General features: G+C 46.8%; 1 protein-coding gene across 1 annotated transcript in view; it reads right to left on the bottom strand.

Moving 5' to 3' along the window:
* Positions 1-27119, bottom strand: part of GSR (glutathione-disulfide reductase) — a 56181-nt gene that overhangs the window by 3633 nt on the left and 25429 nt on the right. The window contains exons 6-12 of the mRNA XM_075337745.1: positions 24116-24170; positions 22948-23047; positions 21836-21922; positions 14878-15036; positions 8000-8111; positions 5160-5291; positions 4091-4224 (exon numbers count right to left, since the gene is read on the bottom strand). Of these exons, the coding sequence (XP_075193860.1) occupies positions 4091-4224; positions 5160-5291; positions 8000-8111; positions 14878-15036; positions 21836-21922; positions 22948-23047; positions 24116-24170 (779 nt within the window). The remainder of the gene's footprint in view (positions 1-4090; positions 4225-5159; positions 5292-7999; positions 8112-14877; positions 15037-21835; positions 21923-22947; positions 23048-24115; positions 24171-27119) is intronic.

Here is a 27119-nt window from a genome sequence, read left to right as displayed (position 1 = left end):
CTCTTGAGAGGGTGCCTTTATAAGTAGATCGTCCAAATACGGGATCACGGAGTGACCCTGCGAGTGCAGGACAGCTACTACTGCTGCCATGACCTTGGTGAAGACCCGAGGGGCTGTTGCCAGCCCGAAAGGTAACGCTACGAACTGCAGGTGTTCGCTTTCTATAACGAAGCGTAGAAAACGCTGATGCTCTGGCGCAATCGGCACGTGAAGATAAGCATCTTTGATGTCTATTGATGCTAAGAAATCTCCTTGAGACATTGAGGCTATGACGGAGCGTAGAGATTCCATCCGGAACCTCCTGGTTTTTACGTGTTTGTTGAGCAACTTTAGATCCAGGACGGGCCGAAAGGACCCGTCCTTCTTTGGCACCACAAACAGATTGGAGTAAAAACCGTGACCTTGTTCCTGAAGAGGAACGGAAGTCACCACTCCTTCCGCCTTCAGAGCGGCCACCGCCTGCAGCAGAGCATCGGCTCGGTCGGGCGGTGGGGAAGTTCTGAAGAAACGAGTTGGAGGACGAGAGCTGAACTCTATCCTGTACCCGTGAGACAGAATGTCCCTCACCCAACGGTCTTTGACCTGTGACCCCCAAACAATCGGTCACGAGAAAAAGGCAAACTGGTTAAGCACTTCTTGGAAGCAGAATCTGCCTTCCATTCTCTCAACCACAGGGCTCTGCGCAAAACCACGGAGTTGGCTGACGCCACCGCCGTACGGCTCGTAGAGTCCAGGACAGCATTAATCGCGTAAGACGCGAATGCAGACATTTGAGAGGTCAATGGTGCCACCTGCGGGGCAGATGTACGTGTGACCGAGTCGACTTGTATAAGCCCAGCTGAAATGGCTTGGAGTGCCCATACGGCTGCAAAAGCTGGCGCCAACGACGCTCCAATAGCTTCATAGATGGATTTCAGCCAGAGCTCCATCTGCCTGTCAGTGGCATCTTTAAGTGCCGCTCCATCTTCTACTGCAACTAAAGATCAAGCTGCAAGCCTGGAGATTGGAGGGTCCACCTTGGGACACTGGGTCCAACCCTTGACCACGTCAGGGGGAAAAGGATAGCGTGTATCTTTAAGCCGTTTAGAAAACCGCTGCTCAGGATAAGCGTGGTGTTTCTGGATTGCATCTCTAAAGTCAGAGTGGTCCAGAAAAGTGCTTAATTTACGCTTGGGATATCTGAAATGGAATTTCTCCTGCTGTGAAGCTGCCTCCTCCGCAGGAGGAGCTGGCGGGGAAATATCCAACATCCTATTGATGGACGCTATAAGAACATTCACTATGGCGTCACCATCCGGTGTATCCAGATTGAGAGCGGTCCCAGGTTACATCCACCTCATCACCCATAGATTCGTCCCGCTGGGATCCTGACCAGTGAGACGAAGTTGAGGGCCCCTCATAACGAGCCCGCTTAGGTTGTCTGGGACTGTTGTCTGAGTCAGAATCGTCACCCTGGGGTGCATGTGACACCCCCGGAGCTTGGAAGTGTTCCAGCTGAGGGGGACCAGGGAGCAATGATGCCACAGTGTCCATGGTCTGAGTTACTGGTCTAGACTGCAATGTTTCAAGAATCTTTGACATGGTCATAGACAATCTGTCAGCAAAAGCTGCAAACTCCGTTCCTGTCACCTGGACAGCATTCACAGGTGGTACACTCTGGGTCACGTCCAGCAGAGGCCCCGGCTGTGCAAGTTGCACAGGGGCCGAGCACTGCACACAATGGGGGGTCAGTGGAACCTGCCGGTAGAGCAGCCCCACATGCGGTACAGGCAGCATATAATGTCTGTGCCTTGGCACCCTTGCGTTTTGCGGACGACATGCTGTTGCCTCCTTGTAATCTAGGAGGGTATATAGCCGAGAATCACCAGCGACCGTACAGTACAAAGTATTTGCAAACACAAAATACTCAGTATACAAACGGCACAAGTGGGGGTGAGCCCTTGAGGGCTGCTTACCGCCCGCTGAACAGCGGGTATGAGGCCGTAGAATCCCGTGTCTGGGTCTCCCCGTCTCCCCTCTCCAGCTCAGCGTGCAGACAGGAATGGCTGCCGGCGTTCTGTGAAGAGGGGCGGACCGTGGGCGTGCCACAAACAAAGTGCGGGAAACTGCGTCCTACTGTGCCTGGTGTGAGGGCTGGAGTATGTAAAAAAGACTCCAGCCCTCAGCGCTGATGCTCTGTACAGCGTCCCGCCCTCCTCCTGACTGGCAGGTGCGGAGGCGGGAACGAACGAACTAGGCCGCAAAAGCCGGGGACTGTAGTAATAAGCGCGGCCGTGATATATGCACGGTCAGCGCGGAAGTCCCCGGCGCACCACAAGTCCCAGCCGCGTCGCAGTCCCAGCGGCCGGCGCGACCGTTCTCCCTGAGTCTACCCACTCAGCTAAGCTGAAGTGAGGAAATGGCACAAGCGCAGCAGCGCTGTTGTCCCCGGCGCACTAACACACCCAGCAATGCTGCGGTGTGCGCGCGTATGCACGGGGACACAGAGTACCTTGACGGAGCAGGGCCATGTCCCTGACGATACTCAGCTCCATATCCAGCGGCTTCTCCAGGGGCTGCGGATGGAGCACGGTCTCAGTGCCTGGAGACCGGTAAAATCCCACTTCGCCCAGAGCCCTAATGGGGATGGGGAAGGAATCAGCATGTGGGCTCCAGCCTCCGTACCCGCAATGGGTACCTCAACCTTAACAAGCACCACCGACAGAAAGTGGGGTGAGAAGGGAGCATGCTGGGGGCCCTGTATGGGCCCTCTTTTCTTCCATCCGACATAGTCAGCAGCTGCTGCTGACTAAATAGTGGAGCTATGCGTGCGTGTCTGACCTCCTTCGCACAAAGCAAAAACTGAGGGACCCGTGCTCCCACGGGGGGGTGTATAGCCAGAAGGGGAGGGGCCTTACACTTTTAAGTGTAGTAATTTGTGCGGCCTCCGGAGGCAGTAGCTATACACCCAATTGTCTGGGTCTCCCAATTAGGAGCGAAAAAGAAAACAAAAAGCAACTATGCCTCTAATCTGGGTGTATGCAATTATTTACTTAATTACAAGGTAATAAAGCCATTAGTTTAACATTGCTAGGTGTAGCTAGGACGTATATGGCAGTCTGGCATGGCCCCTGTTGTGAATGACACCTCACTGTCAATGTTTAATCTCTATGGAGAGCCTGGTGTGGTGAGGACAGCTCCCTTGGCTCAGCTACATGACTAAAGCGGGCTTTACACGCTACGATATATCTAACGAGATGTCGGCGGGGTCATGTCGTAAGTGACGCACACCCGGCATAGTTAGTGATATCGTAGCGTGTGACAGCTATGAACGAGCAGAAATACTCACCTTCTCTCGTTCATCGCTGACACGTCGCTCATTTTCTAAAAATTGAACGTCCTGTTGTTCAATGTTCCCGAGGCAGCACACATCGCTCCGCGTGACACCCCGGGAACGATGAACACAGCTTACCTGCGTCCCGCCGGCAATGCTGAAGGAAGGAGGTGGGCGGGATGTTTACGTCCCGCTCATCTCCGCCCCTCCGCTTTGATTGGTCGGCTGCTATGTGACGTCGCTGTGACGCCAAACGTCCCTTCCCCTTCATGAAGTGGATGTTTGCCGCCCACAGCGAGGTCGTTTGGAAGGTAAGTACGTGTGACAGGGGTTACAACATTGTGCGACACGGGCAAGAAATTGCCCGTGCCGCACAAACAATGGGGGCGGGTGCGATCGCAAATGTGCACGACATATTGAAACGTGTAAAGCAGCCTTTAAGCTCAACTCAATTCTTTGATTGTGTGAGAACGGCTGCACCCAGTAATCTATGTGATACACCGTTGGATTCAGAATTTCTTTGCCTACATTATGTTGCTGCATGATGAGGTAGCAAAAACCTGTTGATAGATTCCCTTTAAGATACTGTTTGGTCTGGTAGATTAATAACTGCTGATGTAGGTATACGGATGACAATTGGGATTCTGTTTTATTCTGAATGAAACTAGGACGATTTTTTTTATACACTTGTATGAACTTGGCCTCTGCAGGACTTCCCTGACTACTGATGGAAATCCAAAATTTCAAATCAAGAAGCAGTTCAAGACCCAAGCTTACCTTTTCCTCTTTGTCCACGCAGACCAGCTTCATGACACATTTTGTTTTCCTTCTAGTTACAGCGTGATACATTGGTGAAAAAGAAGTTGTATATATCTTTACATTCTCCCTACCCTTGGCTTTCACGGCTTCCTCTATATGAAAACAAAATATTATATATGTGTGTTTATATACAGTATATTATAGTATGTGATCAATCTACTTTATGCATTTAACGTAGGATTAATAAATCACAGTTTCTACTCTCCTGCTTTTAGACAGTAGCAGACGTTACAGTGATTTTTTTTATCAGTTGAACCAGCTTACTGACAGATTTCAGATAATGTTATGACTTTCCATGGATTTTTGCACCTCACTTTGTTCATCTGTTCAATACTCTTTCCCTGTGTCATTTCTCATTATTACACATCACTAAATTTATGGACATTTATGGTTTGATTTCTTGGCCTTTGTGGCTGACTGATCCAAAACACACAGCCAAGGAAACTCTCAATTGGTTTCAGAGAAAGAAAATATAGTTGTTAGAATGTCACAGGCAATCATCTGACCTGAATCCAATAGAAAATTTGGATAGAAGGAGTTCACAGAACCTTCAGGATTTGAAGTGTTTGTGTGGAAGAATGGTACAAAAATCACACCTGAGCGATGCAGGAGACTAGTTTCTCCATACAGGCGGCATCTTATAGCTGTCATCACCAATAAAGGCTTGCAATTGCTACACAGACAGACAGATAATTTTGCATCTACATCTACATTTTGATTTAGTTATATACACAGATATTCTTATTACGTTTGAACAAACAAGCTATAGCTCAGTGCCACCTCCACAAAATGTGTTCAATACTTTTCCCCTATGTCATTTCTCATTATTACACACAATTTAATTTATGGACATCTATGATTTGATTTCCTTGCCTGTGTGGGTTGGATGGGTTGTTACTGACATCTGGTGAGAAATTCATGTCAATAGCTCCTTTAGAAATATATTTACTTAGAAAATCGGAGACGTGTTCCATACTTATTTTATCGTTGTCAATAAGACAATCCGCCATTGTTGAGCAGTTCTCACCTTCTGTAAGTCCCACGGTTCCTATAGGGGGATGGCTGAAGACCACGGTTGGAATGTTGTTATAGTCAAGCTTGGAATCCTCCTGCCCTTCAAACAATCGGTGGGACAGTCTTCTTCCTGCTGCGATGGCGACTATGGCACAGAATACAAATAAGCTAAGTAAATTGGCGCTCAGTTAAATACAAATGTAAAAACATACTGTATTAACCATTTTAAGTTACCATTTTTTTAATGATCTACCCCCTTAGCCATCGTTATGTGCATAGTGCATGCATTAACCCTTCCCAATGTAACCAATGTATTTTTTTATTATTTATTTACAGGGAGAAGAGTTGTTTTTTTTTCTGATCTATTTTAGTAGAGATTTGACCTTTTGCATTTTTTGCAGCACTGAAGTGATCTAGAAAACGCAATACTGTGTTTTCATTATTTTTTTACTCTTTATGGTGTTTATTGATCGGGTTAATTACTTTTATATGTTGATAGACCGGACTTTTACAGATGCAGCGATATCGTACATGTATTTTTGTATTATCTTTATTAGGGAAACAGAGAAGTAAAAAAAAAAAATTTATTTTTTTAAAACTTATCTTTTTTCTTTTTTTTTTTTTAAGCCCACTTCGGGGGACGCGAAGCTGCGGTCATCTGATTGTTATTTGTTATGTAAAAATCACAGTCTCCCCTGAAGCCCAGCTGCAGCCTGAATTTCAACAGAGCACCATAACTATAGGCACAACCCATCGCCCATGTTTTCATTGCTTTTTCTTGCATTTTGGTGGAAGGTTCATTGAGCAAAAAAAAAAAAAAAAGAAAAAAAGGCAATTTTGACATTTTAGATTCTCTTCACACTGTTTAATGTATGGGTCCATTCCTTTTATATTAGGAGGCAGTTGCAGGCTGAATAATTTAGCCAGCTCCATACACATACACCTGACATTAAACTTACAGGTATGTCACATGTTGGGAAGGGGTTAAAGGCTAATTTATTTTTGAGTTTTCAAGTCCAACTTTTTTTTAACTAGTCAATTTAAGGAGTTAGGCTATGTGTCCACGCTGCGGAAAATGCGCGGATTTTGCCGCGGATTTCTCGCGGAAAAGCCGCGGATTTTCCGAAACTCTGCAGCAGCGGCACTTCCCAGCCATTTCTATGGCATTTTGGAAATGCTGTGCCCATGCTGCGGATTTTTCCGCGGCGGATTTGGTGCGGATTTTGATCCGGAAAAATCTGCAACATGTCAATTATTGTTGCGGATTTTGGCTTTAAAATTGGTAAAAAAAAAAAAAAAAAATCCGCACCAAAATCCGCGGCAATTCCGCGGTAAATCCGCACCTTTGAAAAGGTGCGGATTTTGCGGGAAAGCCGCAAATTTTGATGCAGAAAAATCCGCAGCAACATTCTCCTATGGACACATAGCCTTATACTTTACACATAGCACCATGTTGGGGTACATTATTATTATTACAGCGCCATTAATTCCATGGCGCTTTACAAGTGAATAGGGTATACATAAAAACAAGTACAACAATCATTAACAGTACAAAACAGACTGGTACAGAAGGAGAGAGGACCCTGCCCGTGAGGGCTCACAGTCTACAAGGGATGGGTAGATGAGGACACAGCTGGTTGCGTAGTCATGTACTGCTCTGAGGGTTATTGAAGGTTGTAAGTTTGTCGGAAGAGGTGGGTCTTCAGGTTTATTAACACTTTTTCTTATTATTAATCTTTTTGGTGGTGAAAATAGAAAAAAAAAATGCAATAAATCTGACAAAATGTGAAATAATCCTTGGGTATTCAGAATAGTGGCCACTGTAGAAGTCTCTGAAAAAGTACGTAGCTGGGTCTTCCATCCAGTGGTGAAGTTATTCTAGCTGCCAGATATCGGTCTAAATACATGTAAAGTGCCGGTGTCATAACCATGGCACTTTAAAGGCTATGCCACAGCTTTCTGCAGCATTTTTTTACTTTTACCATGGCACAAAGGTTTTGTCATCATCTGGCCACAGAATAGGTGACAACTTGATGATCAGTTGGGGTCTCCCCACTGTAAGGCCCCTTTCACACATCAGTTTTTTGCCATCAGTCACAATCCGTCGAATTTTGAAAAAAAACGGATCCGGCGACTGATGCCCCTGGATCCATTTTTTTCCTCATAGACTTGTATTAGCGACGGATTGCCACACGTTTCATTCGTCGAAAATTGTTTGTCAGACGGAGACAATGGACAAAGTAATGTTTTTTTTGTCTACGTCTAAAAAACGTACAGCGACGGATCCGTTGCTGTCTGTCATTTGGTATAATGGAAGCCTATGGGTGCAGGATCCGTCGTAATCCGTCAAATGACGGAATCCGGCGACTCACTCAGTTTTTTTTTTAACTGAGCATGCTCAGATGGGGTGTAAAAACACTGTTGGGCTGAAAAAACTGATGCGACGGATCCGTTTATTTTGACGGATCCGTCACATCAGTTTTTCCCCAATCTTCGACGGATCCGTTCAGCCAACGGATTGTGACTGATAGCAAAAAAACTGATGTGTGAAAGGGGTCTAACTCACACGATCTTCAGATGGTGGAATTTTTATCTCCAGTGCAAAACATTGTGGCAGGTCAGACGCCCGACTGCTGCTCAATTCATTCGCTATGGGGCTGCTGGAGATATCCAAGAGCTGCCCCATAGGGAATGAATGGAGCAGAGTTTGAGCATGTGCACTGCTTCATTCTAAATGGGATAAAAGTTCCCCGTTCTGCCTAACGTTGTGGATCCCCAGAGATCAACACCTTGAGAACTTGTTTTAACCAGACAACCCCTTTAAGTTAATAACTTTATTTTACATTTGTTTACCTGGTGTCAAAAGTGCTCTACCACACACATCACCTACAGCATATATTCCTTTCCGGCTGGTGTTCTGGAATTCATCTACCACAATATGGGCTTTCTCATCTAACTCAAGACCCTGAAAGAAATCAAGGTGTTGACAATGATTTGTGAGAGGGGAGAAAAACATAACAAAAACTCTACATTTTTGTATATAAACTTTATAAAATAAAGTGAGAACTTCATATAGGAAAATTCATTTGCGGCACTGACCACATAGGATTGTATAAATTTAATCTGAAGCACATAGATACAGGGAACACAAATGAAGAGCAAGGACTTCTGCAAGGAGTTTGTATGTTCTTCCCGTGTTTGTGTAAGTTTCCGCCGAGTACACCGACTTCCTCCCACACTCCAAGGATATAGTGAAAGGGAGTTTAGATTGTGAGCACCAATGGGGATAGTGATGATAATGTCAGTAAAGTGCTGCAAAATATGATGGTGCTATATAAGCAATGCATAATAAGAGCGCAAAGGCATTTATATACTTATTGGGTGAATATTCCTATATGAAATTATTTCAAAGACTAGCTATTGGTGGACACTACTGTAGGTATATAGATGATTATTTTCTGTGTATAACTACCACCATGAAAATGGTCGATCAAAGGCACTAACATAGTTTGCAATTGAATTGATAAAAAGGAAGTAATCAGATAAATTCAAATTCAACAACACTTTATACCTATACTAACACAAATATCAATCTATTGTACATATCCTTCTATACGCTTTTTTTCCTAACCCTTTGATTATATGTATGCAGACTTACATAAGAGGATGTAATAAGCTTCTTCTATATTCACAAAATTCCAACACAATGTCAATATTTAACATATTTTAAAATAAAATATAATAAAGAAGAGAATTTTGTTTACTTACCGTAAATTCCTTTTCTTCTAGCTCTAATTGGGAGACCCAGACAATTGGGTGTATAGCTACTGCCTCCGGAGGCCACACAAAGTATTACACTTAAAAGTGTAAGGCCCCTCCCCTTCTGCCTATACACCCCCCGTGGGATCACGGGCTCCTCAGTTTTAGTGCAAAAGCAAGAAGGAGGAAAGCCAATAAACTGGTTTAAAGCAAATTCAATCCGAAGGAATATCGGAGAACTGAAACCATTCAACATGAACAACATGTATATACAAAAAAACAGGGGCGGGCGCTGGGTCTCCCAATTAGAGCTAGAAGAAAAGGAATTTACGGTAAGTAAACAAAATTCCCTTCTTCTTTGTCGCTCTATTGGGAGACCCAGACAATTGGGATGTCCAAAAGCAATCCCTGGGTGGGTAAATAATACCTCGTAGTAGAGCCGTAAAACGGCCCCTTCCTACAAGTGGGCAACTGCCGCCTGAAGGACTCGTCTGCCTATGCTGGCATCCGCCGAAGCATAGGCATGCACCTGATAGTGTTTCGTGAAAGTGTGGAGGCTGGACCAGGTAGCCGCCTGACACACATGCTGAGCCGTAGCCTGGTGCCTCAAAGCCCAGGACGCACCCACAGCTCTGGTAGAATGGGCCTTCAGCCCTGAGGGAACCGTAAGCCCCGCAGAACGATAAGCTCGAGAATTGGTTCCTTGATCCACCGAGCCGGGCTTGATTTGGAAGCCTGCGACCCTTTACGCTGGCTAGCGACAAGGACAAGAATGCATCCGAGCGGCGCAGGGGCGCCGTACGATAGATGTAGAGTCTGAGTGCTCTCACCAGATCTAATCAAGTGCAAATCCTTTTCACATTGGTGAACTGGATGAGGACAAACAGAGGGTACGGGGATACCCTGATTGAGATGAAAGGGGGGAAACCACCTTAGAGATAAATTCCGGAACCGGACGCAGAACCCCTTGACCTGGTGAGACACCGGGAAGGGGGTCTTGCACGACAATGCTGCCCGGACAGACACTCTCCGAAGTGAAGTGACTGCCACAAGGAAAACCACTTTCTACGAAAGGCGTGAGAGGGAAAAAACTCTCATAGGCTCGAATGGTGGTTTCTGAAGAACCATCAGCACTCTGTTCAAATCACAGGGTTCTAACAGTCGTTTGTAAGGAGGGACTAATCGGCAAACCCCCTGCAGGAACGTGCGTACCTGAGGAAGTGTTGCTAGGCGCTTCTGAGAAAATACAGAGAGCGCTGAGATTTGTCCCTTAAGGGAGCCGAGCGACAAACCTTTTTCCAAACCGGATTGCAGGAAGGAAAGAAAGTAGGCAAGGCAAATGGCCAGGGAGAAACTCCCTGAGCAGAGCACCAAGATAAGAATATCCTCCACGTTCTGTGGTAGATCTTGGCAGATGTGGGTTTTCTGGCCTGTCTCATAGTGGTAATGACCTCTTGAGATAACCCTGCAGATGCTAGGATCCAGGACTCAATGGCCACACCGTCAGGTTGAGGGCCGCAGAATTCAGATGGAAAAACGGCCCTTGAGACAGCAAGTCTGGTCGGTCTGGTAGAGCCCACGGTTGGCCTACCGCGAGATGCCACAGATCCGGGTACCACGACCTCGTTGGCCCGTCTGGAGCGACGAGGATGGCGCGGCGGCAGTCGGACCTGATCTTGCGTAACACTCTGGGCAACAGTGCCAGAGGAGGAAACACATAAGGGAGTTGAAACTGCGACCAATCCTGAACTAAGGCGTCTGCCGCCAGAGCTCCGTGATCTTGAGACCGTGCCATGAATGTTGGGACCTTGTTGTTGTGCCGGGACGCCATTAGGTCGACGTCCGGCATCTCCCAGCGGCAACAGATCTCCTGAAACACGTCCGGGTGAAGAGACCATTCCCCTGCGTCCATGCCCTAGCGACTGAGAAAATCTGCTTCCCAGTTTTCTACGCCCGGGATGTGAACTGCGGATATGGTGGAAATTCGGAACTGCTTGCCTTCCAGCCACTGCTGGAAGGCTTGTAGGGCAAGATACACTGCCCTGATTTCCAGAACATTGATCTGAAGGGTGGACTCCTGCTGAGTCCACGTACCTTGAGCCCTGTGGTGGAGAAAAACTGCTCCCCACCCTGACAGACTCGCGTCCGTTGTGACCACCGCCCAGGATGGGGGTAGGAAAGGCTTTCCTTTTGACAATGAGGTGGGAAGAAGCCACTACTGAAGAGAATCCTTGGCCGCCTGAGAAAGGGAGACGTTCCTGTGTAGGGACGTCGACTTCCCGTCCCATTGGCGGAGAATGTCCCATTGTAGTGGACGCAGATGAAACTGCGCGAAAGGGACTGCCTCCATTGCTGCTACCATCTTCCCTAGGAAGTGCATGAGGCGTCTCAAGGGGTGCGACTGGCCCTGAAGGAGAGATTGCACCCCTGTCTGTAGTGAACGCTGTTTGTTCAGCGGAAGCATCACTATCGCTGAGAGAGTATGAAACTCCATGCCAAGATATGTTAGCGATTGGGTCGGGGTCAGATTTGACTTTGAAAAGTTGATGATCCACCCGAAACTCTGGAGAGTCTCCAGTGCAACGTTCAGGCTGTGTTGGCATGCCTCTTGAGAGGGTGCCTTGACAAGTAGATCGTCCAAGTAAGGGATCACAGAGTGACCCTGAGAGTGCAGGACTGCTACTACTGCTGCCATGACCTTGGTGAAGACCCGTGGGGCTGTCGCCAGACCGAAAGGCAGGGCTACGAACTGAAGGTGTTCGTCTCCTATAACGAAGCGTAGAAAAAACGCTGGTGCTCTGGAGCAATCGGCACGTGGAGATAAGCATCCATGATGTCTATTGATGCTAGGAAATCTCCTTGAGACATTGAGGCGATGACGGAGCGGAGGGATTCCATCCGGAACCGCCTGGTTTTCACATGCTTGTTGAGCAGTTTTAGGTCCAGAACAGGACGGAAAGACCCGTCCTTTTTTGGCACCACAACAAATTGGAGTAAAAACCGTGACCTTGCTCCTGAAGAGGAACAGGGATCACCACTCCTTCTGCCTTTAGAGAGCACCCGCCTGCAGAAGGGCACCGGCTCGGTCGGGAGGTGGAGAAGTTCTGAAGAATAGAGTCGGAGGACGAGAACTGAACTCTATCCTGTACCCGTGAGACAGAATGTCTCTCACCCAACGGTCTTTGACCTGTGGCAGCCAAATGTCGCCAAAGCGGGAGAGCCTGCCACCGACCGAGGATGCGGAGAGAGGAGGCCGAAAGTCATGAGGAAGCCGCCTTGGTAGCGGTTCCTCCGGCTGCCTTCTTTGGGCGTGACTGAGCCCGCCAAGAATCTGAGCTCCTCCGATCCTTTTGAGTCCTTTTGGACGAGGAGAATTGGGACCTGCCCGAGCCTCGAAAGGACCGAAACCTCGACTGTCCCCTCCTCTGTTGGGGTTTGTTAGGTTTGGGCTGGGGTAAGGAAGAATCCTTACCCCTGGACTGTTTAATGATTTCATCCAATCTCTCACCAAACAGTCTGTCACCAGAAAATGGCAAACTGGTTAAGCACTTATTTGGAAGCAGAATCTGCCTTCCCTTCCCTTAACCACAAGGCTCTGCGTAAAACCACGGAGTTGGCGGACGCCACTGCCGTACGGCTCGTAGAGTCCAGGACAGCATTAATAGCGTAAGACGCAAATGCAGACATTTGAGAGGTTAAGGACGCTACTTGCGGAACAGATGTACGTGTGACAGTGTCAATCTGCGCAAGACCAGCTGAAATAGCTTGGAGTGCCCATACAGCTGCGAATGCTGGAGCAAACGACGCGCCGAGCTTCATAGATGGATTTCAACCAGAGCGCCATCTGTCTGTCAGTGGCATCTTTAAGTGAAGCCCCATCGTCCACTGCAACTATGGATCTAGTCGCAAGCCTGGAGATTGGAGGATCCACCTTTGGACACTGGGTCCAGCACTTGACCACGTCAGGGGGAAAGGGATAACGTGTATCCTTAAGACGTTTGGAGAAACGCTTATCTGGATAAGCGTGGTGTTTGTGAACTGCTTCTCTGAAGTCAGAGTGGTCCAGAAAAGTACTCAATTTACGCTTGGGATACCTGAAATGGAATTTCTCCTGCTGTGAAGCTGACTCCTCCACTGGAGGAGCTGAGGGAGAAATATCCAACATTCCATTGATGGACGCTATAAGATCATTCACTATGGCGTCACCATCAGGGGTATCCAGATTGAGAGCGGTCTCAGGATCAGAATCCTGATCAGCTACCTCTGCCTCATCATACAGAGAGTCCTCCTGCTGGGACCCTGACCAGTGTGATGAAGTCGAGGGCCGCTCCCAGCGAGCTCGCTTAGGCTGTCCGGGACTGTCGTCCGTGTCAGAGCCTTCACCCTGGGATGCATGGGACCCCCCCGGAGCACGGATTTGTTCCAAATGAGGGGGGCCAGGGAGCATTGAATCAACAGTGCCCATGGTCTGAGTTACCGGTCTGGACTGCAAAGTCTCTAGGATTTTAGTCATAGTCAGAGACAATCTATCAGCAAAAACTGCAAACTCCGTCCCTGTCACCTGGACAGTGTTCACAGGTGGTTCTCCTTGGGCCACCTCTAGCAGAGACCCCGGCTGAGCAAGTGCTACAGGGGAGCATTGCACCCAATGGGGGTCAGTGGAACCTGCCGGTAGAACAGCCTCACATGCGGTACAAGCAGCATAGAAAGCCTGTGCCTTGGCACCCTTGCTTTTTGCGGACGACATGCTGTTGTCTAGCCATCTAGGAGGGTATATAGCCAAGAATAGCGACCGTACAGTGCAATGTATAACATACAAGCATAAAGTACAAATGAACACTTCGGCACTAGTGGGGTCAGCACCTCAGGTGCTGCTTACCGCCCGCTCAAAAGCGGGTGTGTGGTCGCCCGAATCCTGTGTCTGGGTCTCCAAGAGCTTGTCTCCCTTCTCCAGCTCAGACTGCAAACAGGAATGGCTGCCGGCGTCCTGTGGAGAGGGGCGGGCCGTGGGCATGCCCCAGACAAAGTGCGGGAAACTGGCGTCTCACTGTGCCCAGTGAGGGGGCTGGAGTATGCTAAGCAGACTCCAGCCCTCGGCGCTGACGTTCTGAACAGCGTCCCGCCCTTCCCCTGACTGGCAGGCCTGGGGGCGGGAACGAAACGAAACTAGGCCGCAAAAGCCGGGGACTCGATTTATACGCGCGGCCGTCGTATAAGCACGGCCAGCGCGGAAGTCCCCGGCGCACCACAAGTCCCAGCCGCGCCACAGTGTAAAAACAGCCAGCAGCGGCCGGCGCGGCAGTTCCTAATACATAAACTCACTCAGCTAAGCTGCAGTGAGTAATAGCACAAGCGCTCCGCGCTGTTGTCCCCGGCGCACTAACACACCCAGCATGCTGGTGTGTGTGTGCGCGATTTGTACGGGGACACAGAGTACCTTAATGTAGCAGGGCCCTGTCCCTGACGATACTCAGCTCCATATCCAGCAGGTTCTCCGGGTCTGTGGATGGAGCACGGCCTCAGTGCCTGGAGACCGGTAAGATCCCACTTCACCCAGAGCCCTGAGGGGGATGGGGAAGGAAAGCAGCATGTGGGCTCCAGCCTCCGTACCCGCAATGGATACCTCAACCTTAACAAACACCGCCGACAAGAGTGGGGTGAGAAGGGAGCATGCTGGGGGCCCTATATGGGCCCACTTTTCTTCCATCCGACATAGTCAGCAGCTGCTGCTGACTAAAACAGTGGAGCTATGCGTGGATGTCTGACCTCCTTCGCACAAAGCATGAAAACTGGGGAGCCCGTGATCCCACGGGGGGTGTATAGGCAGAAGGGGAGGGGCCTTACACTTTTAAGTGTAATACTTTGTGTGGCCTCCGGAGGCAGTAGCTATACACCCAATTGTCTGGGTCTCCCAATAGAGCGACAAAGAAAATGTATATGATATCAGCTCTACAGTCAGATGACAATATTACCAGTTTCTCAAGGTTCAGATCTTCTGTGTTGGGGTCTCTCCCAATAGCCCACAGCAGACAGTCAACGTCCTGGATAGTTCGCACGGTAGGTTTACGCCCCGGCACAGAGCATTCTACATTGATGTCTAGACCCGAACTTGTCTTCTTAACGGATTTAACCTGTAGTTTCATCGAACCATCAGATAAAATGGAAGTGTAAGATGGTTAACCCTACCAGCAATAATGATAATCAGCAATAACTTATCTATGTTCTGATCATGGGAGCTCATGCTCATAGAACTCATAGAGCCGCTGTCATCAGTGTAAATCATCATTTGCCCTAAAGTTAACCCATCAAAATGGATAAATGGTGTAATTTAATCCATTTACATAGTCTGTTTGGCCCTAATAGATGGTGCCTGAATATACCGCACCAATTATTACTAAGGTTTAATTTCATGACCATTTTTCCTCCATGTTTTCTTTGCGCTTTATTATTTGTACGTCAAGATAGCTGCACGTGTGGTTGATTTTTATGAGACGAGTTGTAGTTTTATATGAAACCATTCATTTTACAACTCACTGAACCAAAAGATGGCGAAAAAAGAATTAAAAGTGTGGTAAATTGGCGAACAAAACAAATGCATAGTTCTTCGGAGGAGGTTTGTCTTTATGATACTCACTGTATGGTAAAACTGGTCATTATGAGTACAGCAATACTGAACGTGAGGGTTTTTTTTTTAATCTTTAATAGCCAATAAAAAATTTGTAAAAAAAAAAATGTAGACTGTCACGAGGGCTTGTTTTGTGTGCACTTAGCTTACATTTTCATTGACATCATTTTGTCATTGATACACTTTGATCGCTTATTATTGCATGTTCTGTAGATAGTAAAGCCACCAAATAAAGCAGTCCTTGTGTTTCAGCTATTATTTCCTTTTACGTATTTAACGTATGCTTAAAATAATTTTATATCTTGATCGATCGGACCTTTATGGATTTTATAAATATATTATATGTATATATATATATATATATATATTATATATTTCCTAAATGGGAACAAAAGAGGTGGTGGTGATTTAAATGTTATATTTTGCAGTATATACTTTATTTTTGGATTATAGGATTAATTTGCTAGAAAGAAAATAAATCTTGCTAAAAAGTGTGTGCATCTTATAATCTGATGGCAGCCTCCTATGATTGAGAGCATGGACACCGCTTCCTTCCCAATCACTGGGAGATCTCCCCTCCAGAGCAAAACTGATCTATCTAATCAGTGAGAGCCAGTAGAGAAAGAGGCCAGAACCAGCAGATCATTAAAGCTGCAGATGCTGTAGATCCTGACCTGCTGAAGGAACTTTCAGGTCATGTAATCAGTCACCTGCTGGAAAGGAACTTCATAATGTGGTAGTGTATAGTGTGTGTGTGTGTGTGTGTGTAGGAAAGATATGTGGGTGTGTGTATATATATATATATATATATATATATATATATATATATATATATATATATATATATATATATATATATATATATATATATATATATATATATATATATATATATATATATATCTAGCAGAGCTGTGTGTGTGCATGTACTGTGAATGTTGCAGTGTTGTGTATATGTACGCTACTGAAACTGGGACATATGGGAGGATAGGATGGTACAAGGCTCCTAAGGTGATCCTACGACTAGAGACCCTAATCTGTCCCTTATCCCAACAGTAGACTTAGTGGTAGTCAGGGTCGAGCCTCCAATGTGTCCCTGTCTCCTGTCCAGTCCTAAACAACTGTGTCCCCACCACCCAAGGGATAGACCCGGACAGAGCACAACAACCTACCAACACAGCTCAGCAGAAGGGGGTAACAAAGAACTTCATACACACCAAAAACCTACACCAGGAACAATCAAGGAAATACAGGTGAGGAATAATAAGGGAAAGGAGGTAGAACAAGCGCTCACCTTGCACAAACCACAGGAGACAGCACAGCAGCAACCACCATGTCCTCTCTGCTTCCAGGCTGGCAACTAATTGGAGAATAACTAGCACAATACCCAGGAAGCAGAGGGCTTATATCCTGGACGGAATTAAGTGCTGACAGCTGAGCAAGTCTGCTGCTGCACCAGTAAAGGAATTAACCCTTAATGTGCCCAAAGAAAAAAAAACCCTACATTTAAAGTGCATGGTCCAGATGGTAAGTGAGAAAGCTGACCCTGGGTCTGTCCTTATGTATGTGACAGCTACATAGTAAGTGCATAATGTTGGTGCTGTAAAGTGTATAGTACACATGCTGCAGCGAAAGACTAACAATAGACCTATTACCTCTCTATACTACCCTCATGCATTAAAATGAGTGATATTGACCTTTCCCCTTCTTTACATTGCCCAATAAGTTTATTTAGTAGGAAGTATTTGTGTTGTCTGAACCTGGGGTGCATCTTATAGTAAGGTTCGATATATAGTCCAAAAAATACAGTATTTAAATTACGATTCCATGACTGGATTTAATAGGAGAACCAATATGGAAACCAGGTGGGACTTCAGCAGACCCAAAACTGCCATGATAACCCATCGTCATCCCACACTTGCGTTGCGGGAAGGGCTGGTGGGCGCCGATACACACACGTACTGGCAACAGCAACTATCAAAATACCCTCCCCCCGCTGCGGTTACCGACAGATGCGTACTGTGAGCTGGCATCCACTGGGTATGATGTGGGCTCAGTTTTTATGCCCACTCCCTACACCTGCTGCAGCCATATGAAGCAATTTTCCATAATGTAGTCGTGAAGGGCATTTGACACAAACAATGTAAAGTTCTCCATGTAACTAGAAGGTTTCTATACAAGTCCCTATTTAACAACAGCCATATTACTATATTAATCAACTACAGTTTTAGATTTCTGTTGAGGGCATATTTAACCCCTCAACAACTGCTCTCTTTTCACAGTGGCCCTTAAAGTGGTTTTACGGGCTAAAGATATTGATGCTCTACCCTTAAAATAGGTCATAACTAGTTTGCTAGGGGTTGACACAGTAAGGAGTTGATTTTAGCTGCAGCAATCAGATGTAAGTGAGTGGAGCCGAACAGCGCTGTTAGTGGCCGGTCCTGGATACTGCAACTCAGCTCCTATTCACTTCAATGGGACTGAGCTGCAGTACCAGACAAAACTTTCAGGAAGGATTGGTGTGCTTTCTCTAATCTCATACAACCCCTTTGATTGACATAATGCAGGTCAGTCTAGAGCAGACCTGGGCAAGGAGCGGCCCGCGGGCCACATCCGGCCCGCCTACTCTCTGTGACCGGTCCGCCTGGTTCAGGGCGTCCTTGCTGGCTGGTCAGTGATGAGAGCAATCTGACCTGTTGACGGAGCTCCAGGCTCCGGGGAGGTCCCTGGTCAGATCGCCGTCATCACACGCTGCGTACCGTGCAGGGAACAAACAGATCCTGCAGCGCCGCACAGTGCAGGCAGCGGAACGCATGCAGGAATCTCTCCTCTGTTCCCTGCCCGGCAGATGCTCTGTGTGTCACACGCGCATCCTGATGTCGTCAGTACAGCGCGCGTGTGATTTGAAAAGTTCCCGCCCGGCAGGAGGAGAAGAAGCTGCAGCAGCCGGGGCCGCACGGAGAGAAGCAGCGGCGGGGGCTCCTAGGAATACAGCGTAGGCGCAGCCTGGGCATGAAAAAGAGAAGCAGCTCAGAGGGGGGCACATACGGAGGTGCCTGAGGAGGGACAGTAAGAAGGGAGAAGTGAGTGGTTACTAGTAACCTGCGGGGACAATGGGGGGAGGGGGGCCGCCCGACTATCTGTCTCATTGGTGTGTGCGGCCGCTCCAGCCCTGAAGCTCCCTGTCTGCAGTGACAGGAGGCCGGCAGCTGCACACACACTGCTCTACGGAAGCTGCATTCAGCCTCTCACACGGAGCAGACCTGGGGGCGGGGCCGGAGCTTCACTTCAAAGAAGCTGATTCCTGACTTCCTGCACTGTTTCTGCTCTCCGCTGAGGCCGGCTCCACTGCATGTACACACACTTTTTTTTAAGGTAAATATACATACGTGGTTCTGTGTTTGTGCTTTGTTGATGTGTGTGCGTGTATGTATGTATGTATGTATGTATGTATGTATGTATGTATGTATGTATGTATGTATGTATGTATGTGTATAGGAGGCCTGGCTGTGTGTGTGTATGTAGGAGGCTTGTGTGTGTGTGTGTGCGTGTATATACATGTATGTATGCATGTGTATAGGGGGCCTGGCTGTGTGTGTGTATGTAGGAGGCTTGTGTGTGTGTGTGTATATATATATGTATGTATGCATGTGTATAGGGGGCCTGGCTGTGTGTGTGTATGTAGGAGGCTTGTGTGTGTGTGTGTGTGTGTGTGTGTGTGTGTGTGTGTGTGTGTGTGTGTGTGTGTGTGTGTGTGTGTGTGTGTGTATATATATATATATATATATATATATACATACACACACACACACATATATATATGTATATATATATATATATATGTATGTATGCATGTGTATAGGGGGCCTGGCTGTGTGTGTGTGTATATATGTATGTGTATAGGAGGCCTGGCTGTGTGTGTGTGTATGTTGGAGGTGTGTGTGTGTGTGTGTGTGTATGTATGTTGGAGATCTGGCTGTGTGTGTGTATGTTTGCATGTGTATAGGGGGCCTGGCTGTGTGTGTGTATATGTATGTGTATAGGAGGCCTGGCTGTGTGTGTGTGTGTGTGTGTGTATGTTGGAGGTGTGTGTGTGTATGTATGTAGGAGGCCTGGCTGTGTGTGTGTATGTTGGAGGCGTGTGTGTGTGTGCGCGCGCATGTAGGAGGCCTGGCTGTGTGTGTGTGTGTGTGTGTATGTATGCATGTGTATTGTAGGCGTGTGTGTGTGTGTGTGTGTGTGTGTGCGCGCGCGCGCATGCGTGCTTTTATGTAGGAGGCCCGGCTGTGTGTGTGTGTATACACACATACACTTACACACACACACACACATATATGTGTATATGATGCCGGACTACTATAACTAACTCGGTTCTACATCATTTTATATATATATATATATATATATATATATATATATATATATATATATATATATATATATATATATATATATATATATACCGTATTTTTCGCTTTATAAGACGCACCTGATTATAAGACGCACCTAGGTTTTGGAGGAGGAAAATTAAAAAAAAAAAATTGAGCCAAATAGTGTGCTAGAATATTTTAATAAAATTAAAATAACATTATTTTAACAATTTAGACTCAACAGGAGTCAATAGCAGCATTGTTGTATTATGGGGGACCTGTGGATGACGCACTATTATGGGGGACATGTGGATGACGCACTATTATGGGGGACCTGTGGATGACGCACTGCTATGGGGGACCTGTGGATGACTCACTGCTATGGGCGACCTGTGGATGACACTGCTGTGGGGGATCTGTGGATAACGCACTGCTATGGGGGACCTGTGGATGGCGCACTATTATGGGGGACATGTGGATGACTCACTATTATGAGGGACCTGTGGATGACACTGCTGTGGGGGATCTGTGGATAACGCACTGCTATGGGGGACCTGTGGATGGCGCACTAATATGGGGGACATGTGGATGACTCACTATTATGGGGGACATGTGGATGACGCACTATTATGGGGGACCTGTGGATGACGCACTATTATGGGGACCTGTGGATGATGCACTGTTATGTGGGATCCGTGGATGACACGGCTATGGGGGACCTGCATGATGCACTTTTATGGGGATCTGGGACTACCACCCCCCTCATCCTTAGGAATACACCCATGTACTGTATACCATACATGGCTGTATTCTGAAAGATGAGGGGGGTTGTAGTTACATTTACACTTTGGCCACTACATTAGTCCCTCCCTGGAGTGTTTACAATAAAGGACTACAGCCCCCATCATCCTTCAGAATACACCGATTGATACAGTATATTCTGAAGGCTGATGATGGGGGTTGTGTTCCCCTTCAGTGTTTTTTGCTCACCTATTAGGACCCTTCGTTCAACTGACAACACTTTGTCAGGCTCAGATCACTGATTGGTGGAGGCAGCTCTGCAGAAGTTGTCTCCACCAATCAGCATCCAGCCCTAGCGAGGAGAGGGAGAATCGTTCTTCTCTCTCTCCTCTTTCTTATGATAGTCTCCGTCTGCTGCGGAGATCTAAAATGGAGCCCGCGCATGCGCAGATCGCGATCTTCGAGAGCCGCGATCTCTATCTGCGCCTGCGTAGCCTCCGACGCGATGGACTTCAGGAAAATGGCTACGGAAGGCAGCGCATGCGCAGATGGAGATCTCGCTTCTCTGAGGTCTCCATCTGCGCCTGCGTCACCTCCGCCATTTTCCGGAAGTCGCGTTGGAGGCAGCGCAGGCGCAGATAAAGATTTCGGCTATCCCCCGCCACCGCAGCGATTGCCGGGGGATCCATGGCGGCCGCCACCGCCACCGCAGCCGATTGCCGGGGGATCCATGGCGGCCGCCACCGCAGCCGATTGCCGCGGGATCCATGGCGGCCGCCACCGCAGCGATTGCAGGGGGATCCATGGCGGCCGCCACCGCCACCAGAGCCGATTGCCGGGGGATCCATGGCTGCCGCCACCACAGCCGATTGCCGCGGGATCCATGGCGGCCGCCTCCGCTCCAGCGGCAGCACCAGCACCAGCCTCCTGTGACTCACTCCACCGCTGCATCACTGCCCGGTAAGTTACATTCACTTTGTAAGACGCACCCCTATTTTCCCCACAATTTTGGGGTAAAAAAAGTGCGTCTTATAAAGCGAAAAATACGGTATATATATATATATATATAGAGATGTAGAACCGTGGTAATTATATTAGTCCGGCCCTCTAAAACCATCCCAATTTCTTATGCGGCCCCATGGAAAAATTAATTGCCCACCCCTGCTCTAGAGAGTACTGGCATCTTTACATTACCTCTGCATATTTCCAGACATCAACTCCTGCGTTTTCAAGCTCTTCTGTGCAGTTTGCACTAATCATGGAGTCAAATGTCCTTAGCACCTGCACATATGACAGATTAAAACACCTTTATATCAGCCTTTTCAGGATTTAAATCATGGCCTCAAACTACAACAAATGTATAGAAGATAAACAATATGAAATAAAAGTAAAATATATATGTGAAGTGCAAGAGACTGCTGAAATCTGCATAGTCAGGCGTTATTGCTTGGTAAATGTCCCAAGAAGGAAGTGAAACGTTGCCATTATAGAAGGGCAAATAAAGGATTCTGACTTGAGCCTTCACTTCCGATGCTTTTCATTTTTGTATATACTGTATTTTCCGGCGTATAAGACAACCCCCAACTTTTCCAGTTAAATGCCCCCATTGTTTAGTAATGTCCCCTGCTGTAATGTCCCTATTTTTTAGTAATGTCCCCATTGTTTAGTAATATCCCCTGCTGTAATGTCCCCATTGTTTAGTAATGTCCTCCTGCTAGTTCCCTTCTTGTCCCCTATTATGCCGTTACTTACACACAATGAAAGATATTCTTACCTGTCCTCCGTGCCCGCGGTGCTTCCAGCTGTCTCTTGCAGTCCGCAGGAACACAGACCCCTCCGTGATCGCTTCCGGTGTACAGAGCGGCCGCTACAGGATGTTTTCATAGCTTTACTGCAGTTGAATGCTTTACAGCGCCACAAAGCATTCAACTGCAGTAAAGCCATGATAACATCCTGGAGCGGCTGCTTTGTGCAGCGGACACTATCACGGAGGGGTCTGTGTGCCTGCGGACTGCAAGAAACAGCTGGAGGCACCCCGGGCATGGAGGACAGGTGACAATATCTTTTATTGTGTGTAAACAATGGCAGTAAAGCCATGACGGCACCGTGCACCGCTGTATAAGACGACCCCCGACTTTTGAAAAGATTTTCAGGGGTTAAAAAGTCACCTTATACGCCGGAAAATACTAATATAATATATATACGCATATACATACATACATACATACATATATATAATCTGCTGCATATTTGCCCCGCAGGGATGTAACCCTTGTAACTAGAAAATGCAGAAAAAAATGGGATACCTTATCTTGACGAATAAGCAACGCAGCTCTTGAACCCAAAGCAGAAAGAATCCCAACTATTTCAACCGCAATGTACCCAGCACCAACAATAACACTCCGCCTGGAAGAGGAATATGATACAAGTGTATTACAAAAAGCAATGGCGAGATTCAGTGTGGAATGGATAGACTAGAATAACTTCAAATTAGGTGCAGAAGATAAAACAACAGCCTCTATCATCCTAATGTAATGTTACAAATCGTGTAAGAATGGCTGGACAGTGGGGTTTTGTTTTGTTTTTCCAGTCCCCTTGCTCGTCCAATTCCATATTCAAGAGGCTGCTCACACTGCTGTCCATCATGTCTAGCTGATCTAATGCCGGATATACTAGGGGTGCTCAAATTACTGTTCACCTTTTCTATCTGATCTAATACTAGAAATACTAAGCATACAGAGGAAAGGCTATTTACACTGCTGTCCATCCCATTTGATCCAATACCAGATATACCAAGGGTGCTGAGGTAAGAGGCTGCTCATATTGCTATTCACTGTGTCTCTCTGATCTAACACTAGAGAGAATAGGAATACGTACTGAGGTAAGGAGAGGCTGCTCATGCTGCTGTTCACCTGGTCTTTCTGATCTAATACTAGAGATACCAGGCATGCTCAAGTAAGAAGAGGCTGCTCACACTGCTCTACACGCCTATCTGATCTAATATTATAGATACCAGGCGTACTGAGGTAAGAAGAGGCTTCTCACACTGCTGTCCCCAATTTCTAGCTAATACTAGAGATACCATGGGTACTGAGGTAAGAAAAGGCTACGCACACTACCATCCACGCTGACTGAATGCTGAGCAGCTGATGTCTGCTAGCTCCAGATCACAGTAGTGGAGCTTCTTACTGCACATGCTCACAAGCGTTAACATTCTTGGACAAGTTTTTGTCAGTTTATCAACACGGCAGCCATTTCAATGTACTACAATGATTAATGAATGCGATTTGTTAATTAATGATATTATGTAAATCATTTGCATATATTTAAACATTTCATTTAATTATCTATTTTTTATATCCCTGGGGAATCCTTTTAATCACATAATTGGAAATTTGTATTGGCGGTATTTAAGAGTTGCAGTATGATTGTTGTCCATACATCACTAATAGTTTCAGTAGTAATAATGTATACCTGGGTAACTCTTCCAGCTCAAAAAATCCATCACTTGTTATTCCCAAACTGGCTCCTGAAAAAACAAACATAAAAACAATGTATTCAGCTATGACTATGATTGGGCTTGTAATCTGAAAACATTGCATTCCAATATAGATAATGGGAGCCTGACAAAACTATTAAGTCATTATTAACAAAAAATAAAACAACAAGGTATTCTCAAGCAACAAAATTGATGCTTCAGAGACTTGTAATTAAAGGGAATCTGTCAGCAGGATTTCACACCCCAAGCTATTTATATGCATGTAGCTCTTTCATAGACAAGTCCACCAATACCTTTACATGGCTAGCTGGGCTATGGTAGATGTGAAGCCTTAAGCCTGCTTTACACCTTATGATATCACATAGGATATCGTAGGCGATCGCACCCGCCCCCATCGTATGTGTGGCATGTTCAATTTGTTGACCGTGTCGCATAAACGATTATTTGCTGTCACACGTACTTACCCTTCCATACGACCTCGATGTGGGCGACGAACATCCACTTCCTGGAGTGGGAGGGACGTTCGGTGTCACATCGACGTCACGCGGCAGCCGGCCAATAGAAGCGGAGGGGCGGAGATGAGCGGGACGTAAACATCCCGCCCACCTCCTTCCTTCCGCATTGCCGGCGGGAGCCGCGGGACGCAGGTAAGATCTGTTCACCGTTCCCAGGGTGTCACACACTGCGATGTGTGCTACCTCGGGATCATTGAACAACCGGACGTGCAATTTTAAGGAAATGAAAGACGTCTATGCGATGAACGATTTTACGTTCAATCGCAATCGCACGTAGCTGTCGCACGCTACAACAACACTAACGATGCCGGATGTGCGTCACTTACGACGTGACCCCGCCGACACATCGTTAGATTTGTTGTAGCGTGTAAAGCCCGCTTTAGTCACTACAGCTATATTCCTTGCCCAGTACAGTCTCCTCCTGCTTAACTGACAGCTCCTTTGCCTTAAGTCTCACAGCACAAAGACTGTCGGTCAAGCTGTCGGATGTGGCACTGGGCAGGGAACAGAGCTGGAGTGATAGAGGCTTCAGATCTACCATAGCCCTTAAAGGGAATCTGTCAGGTAATTTATGTGTTCTAACCTAGTGACAGTGTGATGTGTGGATTAGTAACCCCTTCCTACCCATCCCTGTGTTGTAATAGTGTGTAATGTGAATGTATACAAATATGCTTTATTACTTATGTGTTCCGTATGTTAATGAGCGGGGGCTCTAGCCCCATGGGCGTTGCATCGCCCTGTGGGCGTTTGCATGTTTTCCGTGGTATCACACCCCTGTGGGCATGATACCATGGATTACCTTGAACGACGTCACCATCGCTCCTTGAGATCCCATGCATGCACACTTACCATTCCCGCAGCCTTGTTATCCGGGTGCTTGCTTCTCGTCTTCAGACGTGCACTGCGCATACTCAGAAGACTCCTACAGTTCCGGTCATGCGCAGTGCGCGTCTGAAGACGAGAAGCAAGTACCCGGATAACAAGGCTGCAGGAATGAGAAGCGGGCACGCACAGGATCTCAAAGAGCTGACGGTGACGTCGCTCAAGTGAATCCATGGTATGATGCCAACAAGGGAGTGATACCACGGAAAACATGCAAACGCCCACAGGGCGATATGACGCCTATGGGGTTAGAGCCCCTGCACGTTTACATAGGGTACACGTAAGTAATAAAACATATTTTTATACATGCATATTACACAATATTACAACACAGGGATGGGTAGGAAGGGGGTTACTAGGCCACACATCACACTGCTACTAGGTTAGAACACAAATTACCTGACAGGTTCCCTTTAAGCCTAATTTTCATATTAATTCAAACACTAATTTCTCAGTAATGGAGGAACGGACTGCCATGTAAAGGTATGGCTGGATTTGCCTTTGAAAAAGCTACATGCACATATAAATAGTTTGGTGGGTGAAATCCTGCTCGAACCACAGCAAGCATGACACACAGTCTGGCTGCATTATTGCAGTGCTGCATACTTCACTCAAACCACGGTGTTTCAGAGAAAACACATTTTAAGAATTCAGACAGGAAGTATGAGTCTCAGCTGAGGCCGGGCTACGGCTGGCTTCTTCTCACCTTGCTCCCCAAGAATTCATGTTCAGGACTAATCAATTGATTCATTGATACAATTAATTAATTGATTAATGATTGATACAATAGGGAACAGAGAGACCACTGATTATTATGGTATCTATCAAGGGTATGGATTCTTGGGGGTACTGACAGGTGAGCCTACCTATGCTTATTATTTTTAATCAATCCATTCCTAAAAAAATTGTTTCCATGGTTACAACCAATAATCTACCCTGTTTATAACTTTATCGATGTGTCACTTCTATCTGCTCCTCTTCTACTATATGGGCAACACGTAGATGGGTGGGGGTAACACATGAATATAGGGTCTAACTATGCGCAGGTTTTATAGTCTGTACCCATGGAAATTCATAGGTCTGCAACTGTACAAAACTAATGGTAGGATTCTTGTAAAGCACCACTGCAGTGTTTTTTATTTCAGCGCTGGAGTGTGGCTTCTAATGCAAGTCCCGTCTTATACTCACCTGCTGCCGACTTTATTATTTCCACAGTCATTCCAGTCAGTTTCCGGCAATTTCTGACCTGCTAGCAGCTCCAGTGTTTTGGAGATGACAAATCGATACAAGTCTTGTGCTGGTTCGTATAGAGTTACACCGAGAGCTTGTGACATAACTTCTGACTTCCGGCCAGTCAGATGTTATGGGCACAAGATGGCAAAGCGGGACTTAAGCAGCGCCGAAAAAGGATGAAAAGGTTGAAGGGCAAGTATGATACCGGGGGTCAGTGGACTTAGGGGTACTTTGCACACTACGACATCGCAAGCCGATGGCAGCGATGCCGAGCGCGATAGTCCCCACCCACGTCGCAGCAGCGATATCTTGTGATAGCTGCCGTAGCGAACATTATCACTACGGCAGC

This window comes from Anomaloglossus baeobatrachus, chromosome 1 (assembly GCF_048569485.1).
Source record: "Anomaloglossus baeobatrachus isolate aAnoBae1 chromosome 1, aAnoBae1.hap1, whole genome shotgun sequence".
Lineage (NCBI taxonomy): Eukaryota > Metazoa > Chordata > Amphibia > Anura > Aromobatidae > Anomaloglossus > Anomaloglossus baeobatrachus.
Note: the sequence above shows the minus strand (reverse complement) of the source record. Positions and strands in the feature narration are given on the sequence as shown.